General features: G+C 31.1%; 2 protein-coding genes across 3 annotated transcripts; both read left to right on the top strand.

Moving 5' to 3' along the window:
- Nucleotides 1–4,644: 4,644 nt before the first annotated feature.
- Nucleotides 4,645–6,303, top strand: LOC108480303 (uncharacterized). The gene is made up of 6 exons (XM_053030983.1): nt 4,645–4,774; nt 4,950–4,988; nt 5,113–5,175; nt 5,565–5,583; nt 6,008–6,119; nt 6,172–6,303. The coding sequence occupies exons 1-6, from the start codon at nt 4,645–4,647 to the stop codon at nt 6,301–6,303; spliced, it is 495 nt and encodes a 164-aa protein (XP_052886943.1).
- A 1,585-nt stretch (nt 6,304–7,888) lies between these two features.
- Nucleotides 7,889–12,496, top strand: LOC108468828 (ribulose-1,5 bisphosphate carboxylase/oxygenase large subunit N-methyltransferase, chloroplastic). Of its 2 annotated transcripts, none has more exons than XM_017769720.2 (12): nt 7,889–8,429; nt 8,617–8,780; nt 8,906–8,989; nt 9,105–9,162; nt 9,541–9,594; nt 10,137–10,208; nt 10,288–10,368; nt 10,724–10,896; nt 11,127–11,229; nt 11,307–11,438; nt 11,603–11,725; nt 12,138–12,496. In XM_017769720.2, the coding sequence occupies exons 1-12, from the start codon at nt 8,046–8,048 to the stop codon at nt 12,222–12,224; spliced, it is 1,515 nt and encodes a 504-aa protein (XP_017625209.2). In that variant the 5' UTR covers nt 7,889–8,045; the 3' UTR covers nt 12,225–12,496. The 2 variants fall into 2 exon arrangements, with proteins under 2 accessions (XP_017625209.2, XP_052887186.1); XM_053031226.1 differs by having other exon boundaries at nt 8,231–8,379.
- The last annotated feature ends 389 nt before the right edge of the window (nt 12,497–12,885 follow it).

Genomic DNA, 12,885 nt, shown 5'->3' with positions numbered 1-12,885 from the left:
GAGAAGTGAATAGCTGAATATTATTTATTGATATTGAACAGTGAACTGAAGTATGAGTGAGACATGTGAGTTAAGTATCTCTGAACTAGATATGAATGGAAATTGTTCAAATGATTTGTGAATTTATTTTGAAAGCTAATCGGGTTAGTAGATGAGAAAAAAAATGAGTGAGTTATAAAAGATTTAATTTTTATAATGAATATATATATAATTGTGATTGGCATATGATTTAAGTGTATGATATATTGTTAAGTGTTCAGATTATAGAAATACCACTGAGTGCATACTCAGCGTACGGTTTGTTTCCATACGTAGGTTAGATACGAAAGTGATTAACGACTCAGCATCCAAGCCAATCCCAAACTCAAAGTGGTAAAGTACTTTCCTTTGGTAAATGGCATGTACCTTGGATGTTAAAAGTGGTCATTTTGGGATATTATTGTAAATATTGTTACAAATGATTATGGTTGATTATATAACATGTTAAAAGTTTAGAAATTGAATTGCTTGTGGTTTATGATTTGCAAGGTTGGTAAACTTAAATTGTAAGACTCATTTTGAGTCCACAAGCCCTGGTATACGGGCTTTTGTCTTAACTGTGTAAAACTAATTTGTTCATAAGTAATAAGTCAGAGAGTTACATGGGTAAAGTACATGGGCGTGTGCTCTAAACCACACGGGCATGTGGGTACTGTTCTATAGGAAAATTTTGAAATTTTCAAAAAAATTCGTAGTGACTTTAAATTAGTCCCGAATTGATTTTACTGTTCATATTGGACTTTGAGGGCCCATTAAAGGGACGATGTGTTAAATTTAGGATAAGTGTAAACAATTATTTTAATTAATGCCCATAATTGAACTGTATTGACTGGTAATGCCCCGTAATCATGTTCCAGGGACGGATAAGGGTTAGGGGGTGTTACAGAGTATCACTGTTTTTTTATGGTCAAATTGTTCTTTAGATTATTCCACAACTTAATAGGATCTTTCACAGTGAGATATTCCACTTTTAATCTTTCATGTAGATGATGACGGATGAAAAATATTATTTTTGCATTGTCTTAATTAGATGTTTCTTCATCTGCTAATATAGTATTCCCTATACCTTTAGTATCTAGGTGAATTCCAACATTTAACACTCATGACAAATAATTCTTACTTGAGATGTCTAGGGTCGCAAATTTAAGTTTGGCAAGATTTGACATTATAATCACTAAAAATTTAAAAATTAGTAAAATAATAAGCATTCTCAATAGTAAAACAATCATATATATATATATATATATATCAAATTTCTTGAAAAAATAATATGTATGTCAAATATTAACATTGAGAGGAATAGTCATGATAATAACTTAAAACAAATTGAAATAATTGAAATTTCTTTCAAGAACCTTCAAAAAATATGTATATATAATTATCATTATAATATGTATATAAAATTGATTTGTGTGCTTTGAATATTTCTTTTTTTATAGAAATATGATGAACAAATTAAAATAATGATGAAAATACGTATATCATATATAGTTCAATAGGAGCTTTACGGGCAAGTTATATACAGTCACAATGACATAAATTTCATTATGAACTTGTAGAGGCTTATGTTGATAACGTATTCTAACTAAAAAAAGAATACAAAGATTAAGAAAGAAAGAAAGATAAAGAAATGAAAAGAAGATTCAACTTTTATTTAGGATACAATAAGCTTGTACATGCCCTCTATTGTATGGCTTCAAGTATCATAAGTTACAAAGCATTAAGGACAAGCATTAATGTACCATATAAATAATTTACGGGTTATGAACATTCATTCTTTAGAAGTTACAATAGGATAAATTTGAGGGGTTATGTACATCCATTTATCAATGGATTTGTAACATTATTATCTATGATGCACGAAAAGTGCACAAGTTAATTCCACACTAATTTAATTGTGAAATTATTAAAATATTCTTAATTTAAAAGATAATTAAAATATTAAAAGGATATTTTATCTTTTCATACTTTTATATAATCTTCAAATGAATAATTTTAAATCATTATTTAAGAATCGAACATCAAACCATCAAATTTATATAATAAAAACCCTTACTACTCCACTAATAATAATTTATTGATATATTTCTATAAATATATTGTTTTAATATAAAAAAGTATTCACCTATGTGTGAGAATTTATAGTATTAATAATAATAACTGGAAAGTGTTGTCTCGGGAAGTTAAGAACACTTTTATCCAAGTAGCAAACGTGTAAATTTCCCAAAAATGCATTTTTTTTAAAAATATTACTCGATTAAGCTATTTTTTTTTAATTACTGAACTAGGTCGAAATAACAAAAACACTTCCAGCGGATTTACAAGAAAGCACTTTCAACTGGAAGCGCTTTCTACCCTAATATCTTATTATTATTGTTATTATTATTATCGGTGTCTCCTCTTGTGAAAATAAAATTTACAAAATAGATCTTCATATAGACCTCAAGTAAACCTATCTGGCTCGGTCCAAAGGCCTGCCCGAAAATTGAGAAGGTTTGGGTAAAAATATAGGCTCAAAAATAGGCCTAGGCAAAAAAAAAAAGGCCTATTTAGAAAATAGACCAAGCCTTGAGTAAGGCTTTTTTGGCTTGAGCCATGCCCGAATATGCAAAAAAAAAAAACTATTTTTTTTTGCATATTCTTGCTATTTTTTACTATTTTGTTGCTATTTTCTTTTTCTTTTTTTCACTATTTTGCTACATTTTTACTATTATGTTACTACTATTTTATTGTTATTGTTGGATATTGTATAACTCTTGTTTTATTGTTAATTTTGTTACTATTTTAGAGGCATTTGCTTGTTAAGTTACACCTATCTTAGTGTTATTTAACTATACATATTATTTTTAATTTATTTTCAATTTTTTGAGAAACATTTATTTTAATTTTTTAGTATTTTTGATATATTATATTTTTTAAGAAAAAAATATATAAAAAATTATCTGAACTACTGACTGCTCGAGGATTTAACATTTTTATTTGGGTTAGATTTGGACAAAATTTTAGGCCCATATTTTGACCCATGCATGCAAACGGGCCTAAAATTTTGATTGGGCCCAACCCATAGACACTTTTAACCCCAAGCCTCATTTCCCTTATTTTCTTAAGCGATGTGAGATATGGATCTATATAGACTCATAATTCATTTGCAATTTGTTCCACAATATAAGATTGCTTACTTTTTAACTAACAATGTAAAATTAAATGCTACACTTAATTCTTATAAATTAAAGACAAAACTTTGTACAATATTAAACTTTAACAAAATATATTTTGTTATCTTTAAATGCTATTTTTTTAGATGGTTTAGATTATAATTTGAGGAGGTTGGTCATTAGACAACTAATTATTATCTTTAAATTATTTTTGAAGTAATTGAATAAATAATTCATGTTATTTATTTTATAATTTTTTATTTTTATTTTTTTTCATGAAAATTTTATACATTCGTACCATATTTGTGTTATTTTTCGTTTTATAATCATGTATTAATTTATATTTAAAAATATTATTTACACTTGCAAATTTTATCTTTTTACAAATAAGAAAAAAATTATAATAAAATACTTTTTTTAAATATGTAAAATAATTTAAGTAATTTTCTTGGTTGATTTAGTCTCAACTCGACACTAAATTTATATTATTCTTTTATTTTATTTTTATAGGTAGAGAGGTAGAATTGTTTCATGTTTGAATCTAAAATTATGTGTTAATAGAAGACTAAATAATAATACAAATTCTTTGTCACGAATTATTTATTGACTAATGTATTTTTTACTATAGAGAAATGTAAAAATAAACATATTGGGTTAATAAAATAATATCTATAATTACTTGACAAAATAATATTTATATTTACATATTCAAAAATAAAACTAAAATATCCATCACTATATTATCTCTATTAATTTTTGCACTTTAATATCTATATATAAAATATTATGTGTCATTATATGTATAAGTTTGTCTTACTTTTTTTTACTGAACCTTTTTACAACTATAATATTTATATAAGAGTTTATAATGTTTTATTTTGTTAGAGTTTAATATTTTTGTCTTTAATTTTTAAAAATCAAGTATAGCCTTTAATCTTATGTTATTAGTTAAAAGAGTAAGCAATCAACAAATTGCAAATGAATTATGAGTCTATATAGACTTATATCCCACGTCGCTTAAGAAAATAAGAGAAATGATATTTTAGATCTACGTAAAAATTTGTTTTGTAATATTTATTTTCACAAGAGGTAGCACCAAACAAATAAAAAAATATTGAGGGCAAAAAAGGCTTTTAATTAGAAATGTTTTTGCAAATTCATTAAAAATACTTCGAACTGAAAGCGTTTTCATTTTTTCGATTTATACCCATAACTTTTAAAAAATATAGCTTAATCCAATAAATATTTTAAAAAAACTACAATTTTGAAAAATTTACTCCTCACAAACACATATAAATACCATGGAGCTAAATTTATTATATCATTGACAATACAAGTAGGATCTAGTTTAAAACTCAAACAATTAAATTATGTTTGGTTGGGTGTAATAGGAATAGATTACAGCCCAATTCAATGGGCCCACCACCAAACTAATGTTTGATCGGCTATAATGCCTATTACAGCCTCATTCAATCCCTCCTCTATTCCCACTAAACACGCTGAATGGCATTCGGCACCCTACCCACAGAATAGCCATTCCTCACGTCTCAGTTTCAACTTTACCCTTCTCGCTTCCTCAGGTCTAGAACCTTTTTTTTTTCGTTCGTTTTCCCATTTCCTTCCAGCCTCTTCACTAATTTTACCCTTCCTCACGTCTGAAGCTCCATCAACGCCTTCGCCTTCGACGCCTTCGCCCTCTCAGGTTAGGGCCATATTCCATTTTTTTTAATTATTATTTTGATCATCTTCCAACAGATAGGCTTCAGATGGGTGAAGTAGTCTCTACAATTCCAAGTAGGTTTGCCTTTGTCGGCTACTCTCTCAATTTTCTTTATCATTCTTGTTTTGGGTCTTTATTTTTTTTTCTAAATGACTGACAGCTTCGATGCGCCATTTTTTTTGAACTCTTTCTTTACAGCGATTGGGTTTAATGTAGAGACTGTACAATACAACAACATCAAGCTTCAAGTATGGGATTTAGGTAAGTTAACTTTAATAAATCTGAAATATCAGCTAATGTAGTTTCTACAAGTGGAGTTCAATTTAATTTATCGAATCATTGAAATTTGCCTTAATCTTTTTACTTAAAATTGAATCATTGAATTTCATTTTTGATCCTATAGTTATCTGGTTGGCCTGCTTGCTTTGGCATTTGCCATAAGGCCTTTGGGAATTTTAGTTACAGTTTTAATTGTATAAGATTATACCAGCAGAAACTTTTGTGGCTTGAATTTATAGAGAAATTGTTTCAGTTGTTGAGTTTAAACATGTAGCTCCGTTTTGCTTATCAGCTGTGAGATTCTATAAAGTTGTAACATTCATTTAACTCTTTGTTCCAGTTTAAATCAACTGTAGTTTTGATTTTAGCAGGTGGTCAAACAAGCATGAGGTACTTGTTTTTAAGCTATGTGTTCTTAAGGAAACATCCCAATACTTTTGGTACAGATGAGATTTTCAATTGATTTGTTAAAGTAGTTTTAACTGTTGTGGTGTATCTTCTAACTAATAGAGATGCAACCTCTAAGTTACTTTGCTTCCTTTATTTATTTAATTCTGATATGGGGATATCTTGTGGGTTTTTCTGGCTGCTCTTTAGCTGGACAATAAGGTGAGATGAAAGAAGATTAATCATTTTTCATTTATTTACTAAGGAAGGAGTTTTGTTTTTCGAAATTTTTCATCGCCAATTTGTTTTCTTTGTGATGATTTTAGTCCTTTCATCGGGCAATTTGCTGCTTGTTGAACACGTCGATTGACTTCACCACCCCCAACACTTGTCTTCCACTTTTCTTTTTAATTTGCATCTTTTGCAGGCCATATTGGAGATGCTATTTCCCAAATACACAAGCAATAATTTATGTTGTTGATTCAAGTGACACTGATAGAGTTGGAATAGCCAAGGAAGAATTATATGCCATTTTAGAGGTATTCTTATGTCTAAACTGGCTAGTCATGTTTGCATACAGAGACTGAGCAGGGGGTGACACAAGCAATTATTCGCTCTGTTATTGACTTTAAGAGGGACCCATGGCCTAAGGTTTTAGACACCGCAAAAGACCTTGTAAAGAAAATGCTTAATCCTGATCCAAAGCAGCATCTTACAGTATAGGAAGTACTTGGTAACCTTCTGTACATGTTGCATGCTTTATTTATGTTGATATATATTTTCTATGCATGAAAAATCATCCCAACTATTGTATGCAGAACATTCATAGCTACAAAATGCCAAGAAAGCACCCAACGTTCTGTTGGGTGAGACTGTGAAAGCTAGGCTCAAACAATTTTCTATAATGAACAAGCTGAAGAAGAGAGATCTAAGGGTAATAATCCATTTTTGCACCACCTTTGACTAGTTTTTATTGATTGTATGTTGCATTTTAAATGTTTTCCGAGGCCTCTGTGTTGGAACTAGCTCGACTTACCTCTTGCGGTGCAATTCTTGATAGTCGATCGGGCATGTTCTATTTTTCTTGCTCTTGATTTTTTTCTAGTCATATATTGCAATAGTTTATTTTTTACTTGATTATTTCTTTTATTTATGTATATTTAGTCATATAGTATTTTTAGATAATGCCCCATGGTCTATCTAGAGCAACATGATGATATGGTAGATTTTCCACAGGTGAAGAGACCAAATCTTCTGGTTGGTTATCAGCAGATCCTACACGCATGAGGCATTCTGGCCTGATTGCAAATTCTAGAAGTTTAGCTAAACAAAAATGTCCAGTAGCTAATGATCTTTCTGCTACTAAAGATCCTATGGTGATAATTAGTATTATTTTGTATTTTGTATTTGGGCTATGACTATTTGACCAAAACTGTCATTATATTTTGTATTTGACCAGTAGCTAATGATCTTTCTACATGCATGTGAATTTGTTCATTAGATTTTGTATTTGGGCTATGACTATTTGACCAAAACTGTCATAGTCTCCATGTTGGTGGTGAATTTCAATTTCAGTTATTTTGGTTGGGATTTATCAGTAATAAATTATGTGAATATATCTTATGAAATTATTCATAATCTTTTTTCACTATTAAATACAAAGATAAACACACTCTATGCAATTTATGTTCTTCTACAATCTAGATAATTCACATTCTCTTATTCTTGCAACAATATGAATGCTAATCAAATGACACATACTTAAGGGAGGGCAAGAAAAATAATTGAAATACAAACGACACAAAAACAAAAAAAAACATAATAATAATTATAATTTTTAAATTTATATAATAATAATTATATTAAGAATTTTATTAAATTATTTATTATTTTATTAAATTATTTTTAATAATAAATTTTATTAAAATTTAATAACAATAACAATAATCATCTACTTAAAAAATTCGCTAAGAGTATTTTGGTCATTTTAGTTTTTTATACTATTACAACATCATTTCATTCAACCAAACACAAAAATACTATTACAGTTCTATTACATTTCATTCAACTAAACAGTTAAATTACTTATTACAACTGTATTTTATTACAACTCTATTCAATTACAACCCTATTCCGTTATAATGAACTATTAGTATTTTAAAGACTTGAGCGGTTCAACCTTCCGTACGATTTTTAAAACATTGGTTATTATATTTCTGTTATCTGCTTTATTATCTTGTGTTTCGATAATTAAAAAAAATAAAAATAAAAATAAAAAAGGTAAAAACAAATTAAAAGAGAGGAAATGAAAAATGAAACGCCTCGTTTGAGAACATTTAAAACCGCGCATATAATGATAACTGTCGAAAACGACCAAAGCGCTCAGAGCCTCTCGCTTGGGATTCTCTTCTTTCCCAACCTTTCCTTCTCTATCAGATAAGGTAATCCCTTCTCAGTTCCCGGCCATGGCGGAAGCTTCTAGAATCTTCCATTCAACACTCTTTCCAACACTCTCTCTACAACTCAGCAAGCCATGTTACAATTCTCACGTTTACCCTTCACTCTCTCTCAAGAAAGCACCACGTCCAGTTCAATGCTCAGTTTCCACAAGCGAAACCAAATCGACGTCGTCGAATGCGACCCAGGAAGTGCCTTGGGGCTGCGACATTGATTCCTTGGAGAACGCAGAGGCGCTTCAGAAATGGCTTTCGGATTCAGGGTTGCCTCCCCAGAAGATGGCCATAGACAAAGTGGCAGTAGGGGAGAGAGGATTGGTTGCTTTGAAGAATGTCAGGAAGGGTGAGAAGCTTCTCTTTGTACCTCCCTCGCTTTTCATCACTGCAGATTCAGTAAGATATCAGCACCAATTTTTTAATTTTCCTTACCATCTTTCGTAGCAAAAAGAAATTGGGTTTAGGGTATTATATCCTTTCATGGGTCCAAAAGTTCCTTTCTGAAATATTTCTATTTAAGTGGTTTGAAGTTCATAGTTCTTTAATTTAGTTTCCAAGTGCTGCTGTGATTGTTGTGTGGCAGGAGTGGAGTTCCCCTGAGGCTGGTCAAGTATTAAAACAGTATTCCGTTCCAGATTGGCCATTGTTAGCAACCTATCTTATTAGTGAAGCAAGTGCCCAAAAATCTTCAAGATGGTGCAATTATATTTCAGCCCTTCCTCGGCAACCCTATTCACTTTTATACTGGTGAGTTTATTTTAATTCAGTTCTTCTTTCACATGGTAAGAGCTCTTAAAAAGAGTTTTTATCTTGCTACAGTAAAAGGGTCTACTCTCAGATTTTCTCTCTACAGCCTCTCTGTATTGTTTCAGGACACGTGCAGAGCTAGACAGGTATCTTGAAGCATCTCAGATAAGGCAGCGGGCTATCGAAAGAGTTACTGATGTTATAGGAACGTATGTCTCCTTACTGTTACTCTTATTGGTCTCTGCTTTTCTATTTCTGCTGACATATCCCGAGTATACAGAGTTCCAATTTGCTTCTAATCATTTGATCTCATGTTTCATGTAGATACAATGATTTAAGACTTAGGATATTTTCCAAGTATCCTGATATATTCCCGGAAGAGGTACTTACTCTATAGTTAACAACTACTTTTCCGCTATGTTAGTGTACTTTGAAACATTCATCTGCTGATGCCGCCGCACTATGAACGCTTTATGTGAAGATGATAGCAGGTCTTTTAGTTCAATCACAAGCAAGTATCACTTTCTTATCCGAGCTTTTATACTTGAGCAAAATTAGTAGGGTAATTAAGTTTGTTTGTATTAATATTGTATCCCCAACTTTTCTTTGCAAGTATCCTGCATTCTTTAAATTAAGGTTTTAGATTGAGAAGAGACGTTGGATTCAACCCCAATGCATTGAATCTGAATTTCAAGGACTCTGCTTATTTCTTGTGGTTCATGAAAGAGCCCTCTTTTTATTTTTTACTATAAATCTGCAGGTATTCAATATGGAGACATTCAGATGGTCCTTTGGCATTCTTTTCTCACGATTGGTAAGTAAGCTTATTTAGAAATGGATGTTTACGTAATCAGCTCTGTGTTTGCAATTCGAAACATGGCTGGGGTTTTGAACGAGTTATTTTCCATTTTGCGAAAAGTTTGGTAATTTGTTTTGAAGCATAAACTGATCCCACAATGCTGTCTAGAATTAAGTGATTTATCAAAGTAAGCAAATTCATAATTTTATGTTTTCTTATCGCTCTCTACTTTTATAAATTATAGACCTGGTTACTTGGAAAATGGTTACACATGCAAGAAGCACTATAAAATGATTGAGAAGCCTAGATTCTTTCTTTTTCTTTTTTTAAAGAATAAAGTATATGAAATTATATCTCTGCCACAAAAATTAATCTCAGAGGGAAATAAATCGCTATATTTTTCAAGCTTCCTTTTAAACCACTTATATATGCGACTTCATTTACAAAATTCTTCATAATAAATGTCCTGTAAGGTTTAGAGAAAAGGTATATGGATGGTTGATTTAAAAGGACGGAAAAGCTAAAAACATCAATTCTGTTTTTCTGTTATAATTCAGGTAAGGCTACCTTCAATGGATGGAAAAGTTGCATTGGTTCCTTGGGCAGATATGCTCAATCACAGCTGTGAGGTATAGAAAGATCTTTCGCAGTTAAGTATGCATAAGAAAAATGTAATTAATCCAAGTACCTTGTTTTTCTCTGGTTAAGGTGGAAACGTTTTTGGATTACGACAAATCATCACAAGGTGTTGTCTTTACAACAGATCGAGCGTATCAGCCTGGTGAGCAGGTACATGAGATTCTCGCATAAAATATACTATTTTTCACAGGGGGAAAAAAAGCTTGCATATATATATTCCAGCTACCTATGAGCATACATGCTCATGGTGGTTTGCAAGCAAGCACACTATATATATCCTATATTCCTCCATATTTAGACACTTCTCACTGACACTATATTTGCTTGATATATATTAGAACCTTAGGAGTAACATTTTATGTAATTTCTTCTTAATGATCATAGATTTCCAGTGGTAACCTGTTGTATGCATGGGCAGCTTCAAAGTTTGGAGTTTGGATCAATAATGTCATGCTAGTTGGCAAAGTTTCAAATGTCTAAAGATGTGTTACATCATTTTATGCAGGTTTTCATATCATATGGAAAAAAATCTAATGGAGAGCTGTTGTTATCTTACGGATTTGTTCCAAAGGAGGGCACTAATCCTAGTGATTTGGTAGAGCTACCTCTATCCCTTAAAAAATCTGATAGATGCTATAAGGAGAAGTTGGAAGCTCTGAAGAAGCATGGATTATCTGCGTAAGCCGGATAAATATTTTTCCAGGATTATTAGATTTGATTCATTGAGGACTTAATTTTAAGTTATTCTGATTCTTATCTATATAGTTAAACTATTGGCAATCATATCTCTATCTTCTGAAAAAGCTTAAATTCAATTCTGCAACATTATGTACGATTTATTTCATTGTCTATATAACTTATTCTTACATTTTAATTTCTTATTCTTAAAATCTTAACCTTTTTGGCAGTTCTCAGTGTTATCCCATACAAATTACTGGTTGGCCATTGGAGTTAATGGCATATGCTTACTTGGCAGTCAGTCCCCCAAGCATGAGCAAGCAGTTTGATGAGGTTTGAGAACTCTACCACCTAATTTACAGAGTTTAAAGAAGTTCCATTACTGAATTCGTTGGCCTTTGCTTCTCCAGATCGCCGCTGCAGCATCAAATAAATCTACTATCAAAAAGGACTTAAAATACCCTGATATTGAAGAAAAAGCACTGCAATTTATTCTCGATAGTTGTGAATCAAGCATATCAAAGTACTCCAAGTTTTTGCAAGTGAGGAAAAAATCTTTTTTAAGACCTAAAAAACTATTCATGAATTGGAATTACCTCAACCGGCAACCGCGGAAAATTTTTTATTCTAAAGGACTGAATTCAACCTGAGCTTCAAATATCTTTAAGTCAGTAAGTCGTACTTATTATTATTATTCTTTCTACAGGCAAGTGGCTCTATGGATTTGGATGTGACATCTCCGAAGCAGTTGAATCGAAGAGTGTTTCTGAAACAGCTAGCAGTAGATTTATGTACAAGTGAGCAGAGAATACTATTTCGCGCTGAATATGTAAGACTACACTTTCTTCGCTTTTTCATATTTCTATTTAAGGTTTTAAATCCATCACTGTTGATGTGTGTTTCACAACTGATCACTTATATCCTGTGGTTTGAACTTTAAACTCCCTCAATGTACGCTAAGTTTTCAGTTAGTAATCTGCTTAGGCTGAGTGTTTTTCCCTTGTTACTGACCGAAGTTGTCCATTTTTTATTGCTTGAAAATTAAATGCCTTATATTCTGTCATCGAATCTAATCAATTATTTTCACTGAGTTATGCCCGAGTATGCCAAGGATTCATCGGTGTGTGCTGCATGTTCTAGGTTGCCATGCATGCATGCGCTACTTTGAAATAAATGCTTACATGCAACTTCCTGATCGGCCTAATTTCTTTTGCTTCATTCTGCTTGTGTGATGGTTTCAGATACTGAGGAGGAGATTGAGGGATATGAGGAGTGGTGAACTGAGAGCTTTAAGAATCTTCGATGGATTGCGAAACATTTTCAAATAAAGATTTTCTTCATGTATTCTGTTCTTGGTGTTTATATCTGGGGAAGTTCTTTCACGATTCAAGCGTCAATCCTATAGAATTCAACTGAGCCTAGGTAACTTGCACGAAAGTGTTTCATGTCCCAATGTAACATTCTGACATGTATTCATAGAAATTTATCCAAAAAGCAAAGACATGAATCCCAAGAAAGGAACAAAACACGTCCGTTTTATCAGAACATTTTCCTTGTTTTTTTGAAAGAAAATGTACTAGTCTCATGGTAGATCAGAGAATTCTATTTAGCAGTTCTTTTTATTTTTTTGTCACATACTAAATCAGTTCATCGTTTTCTCTTTCAATAAAATTATTTTCAAAACTCAAACTTAAGTTCTTTTTAAAAGTACAATATATTTTACCATTACATATTTAACCTAATAAAATATTATAATAAATAATACAATAAACACTAAATTGACATTTTTACTTTAATTAACAAACAAAAACTTTGAGGGTTCATCTAATTCCAACTAATAAGAGAGGACTCCAATTTGAGTATCTGACGTCACTTCACATTTGTCATGAATAATACACTTCATAAACACTAAATTAACATTTTTTACTTCAATTAACAAACAAAACTGAGGGTTTATTTAATTCGTTGGAATTAAATAAAGTAGGAATA

The sequence above is a fragment of the Gossypium arboreum genome, chromosome 7 (assembly GCF_025698485.1).
Source record: "Gossypium arboreum isolate Shixiya-1 chromosome 7, ASM2569848v2, whole genome shotgun sequence".
NCBI classification, from domain to species: Eukaryota; Viridiplantae; Streptophyta; class Magnoliopsida; order Malvales; family Malvaceae; genus Gossypium; species Gossypium arboreum.
This window is presented reverse-complemented; position numbering and strand designations above follow the sequence as displayed.

Coding starts and splice junctions, on each gene's coding strand:
- LOC108480303 (XM_053030983.1), top strand. CDS start 4,645: ATGCCTATTACAGCCTCATTCAATCCCTCCTCTATTCCCACTAAACAC. Junction 4,775..4,949: donor TACCCTTCTCGCTTCCTCAG/GTCTAGAACCTT, acceptor ATCTTCCAACAG/ATAGGCTTCAGATGGGTGAA. Junction 4,989..5,112: donor AGTAGTCTCTACAATTCCAA/GTAGGTTTGCCT, acceptor CTTTCTTTACAG/CGATTGGGTTTAATGTAGAG.
- LOC108468828 (XM_017769720.2), top strand. CDS start 8,046: ATGGCGGAAGCTTCTAGAATCTTCCATTCAACACTCTTTCCAACACTC. Junction 9,163..9,540: donor CTGATATATTCCCGGAAGAG/GTACTTACTCTA, acceptor ATAAATCTGCAG/GTATTCAATATGGAGACATT. Junction 11,726..12,137: donor TACTATTTCGCGCTGAATAT/GTAAGACTACAC, acceptor TGATGGTTTCAG/ATACTGAGGAGGAGATTGAG.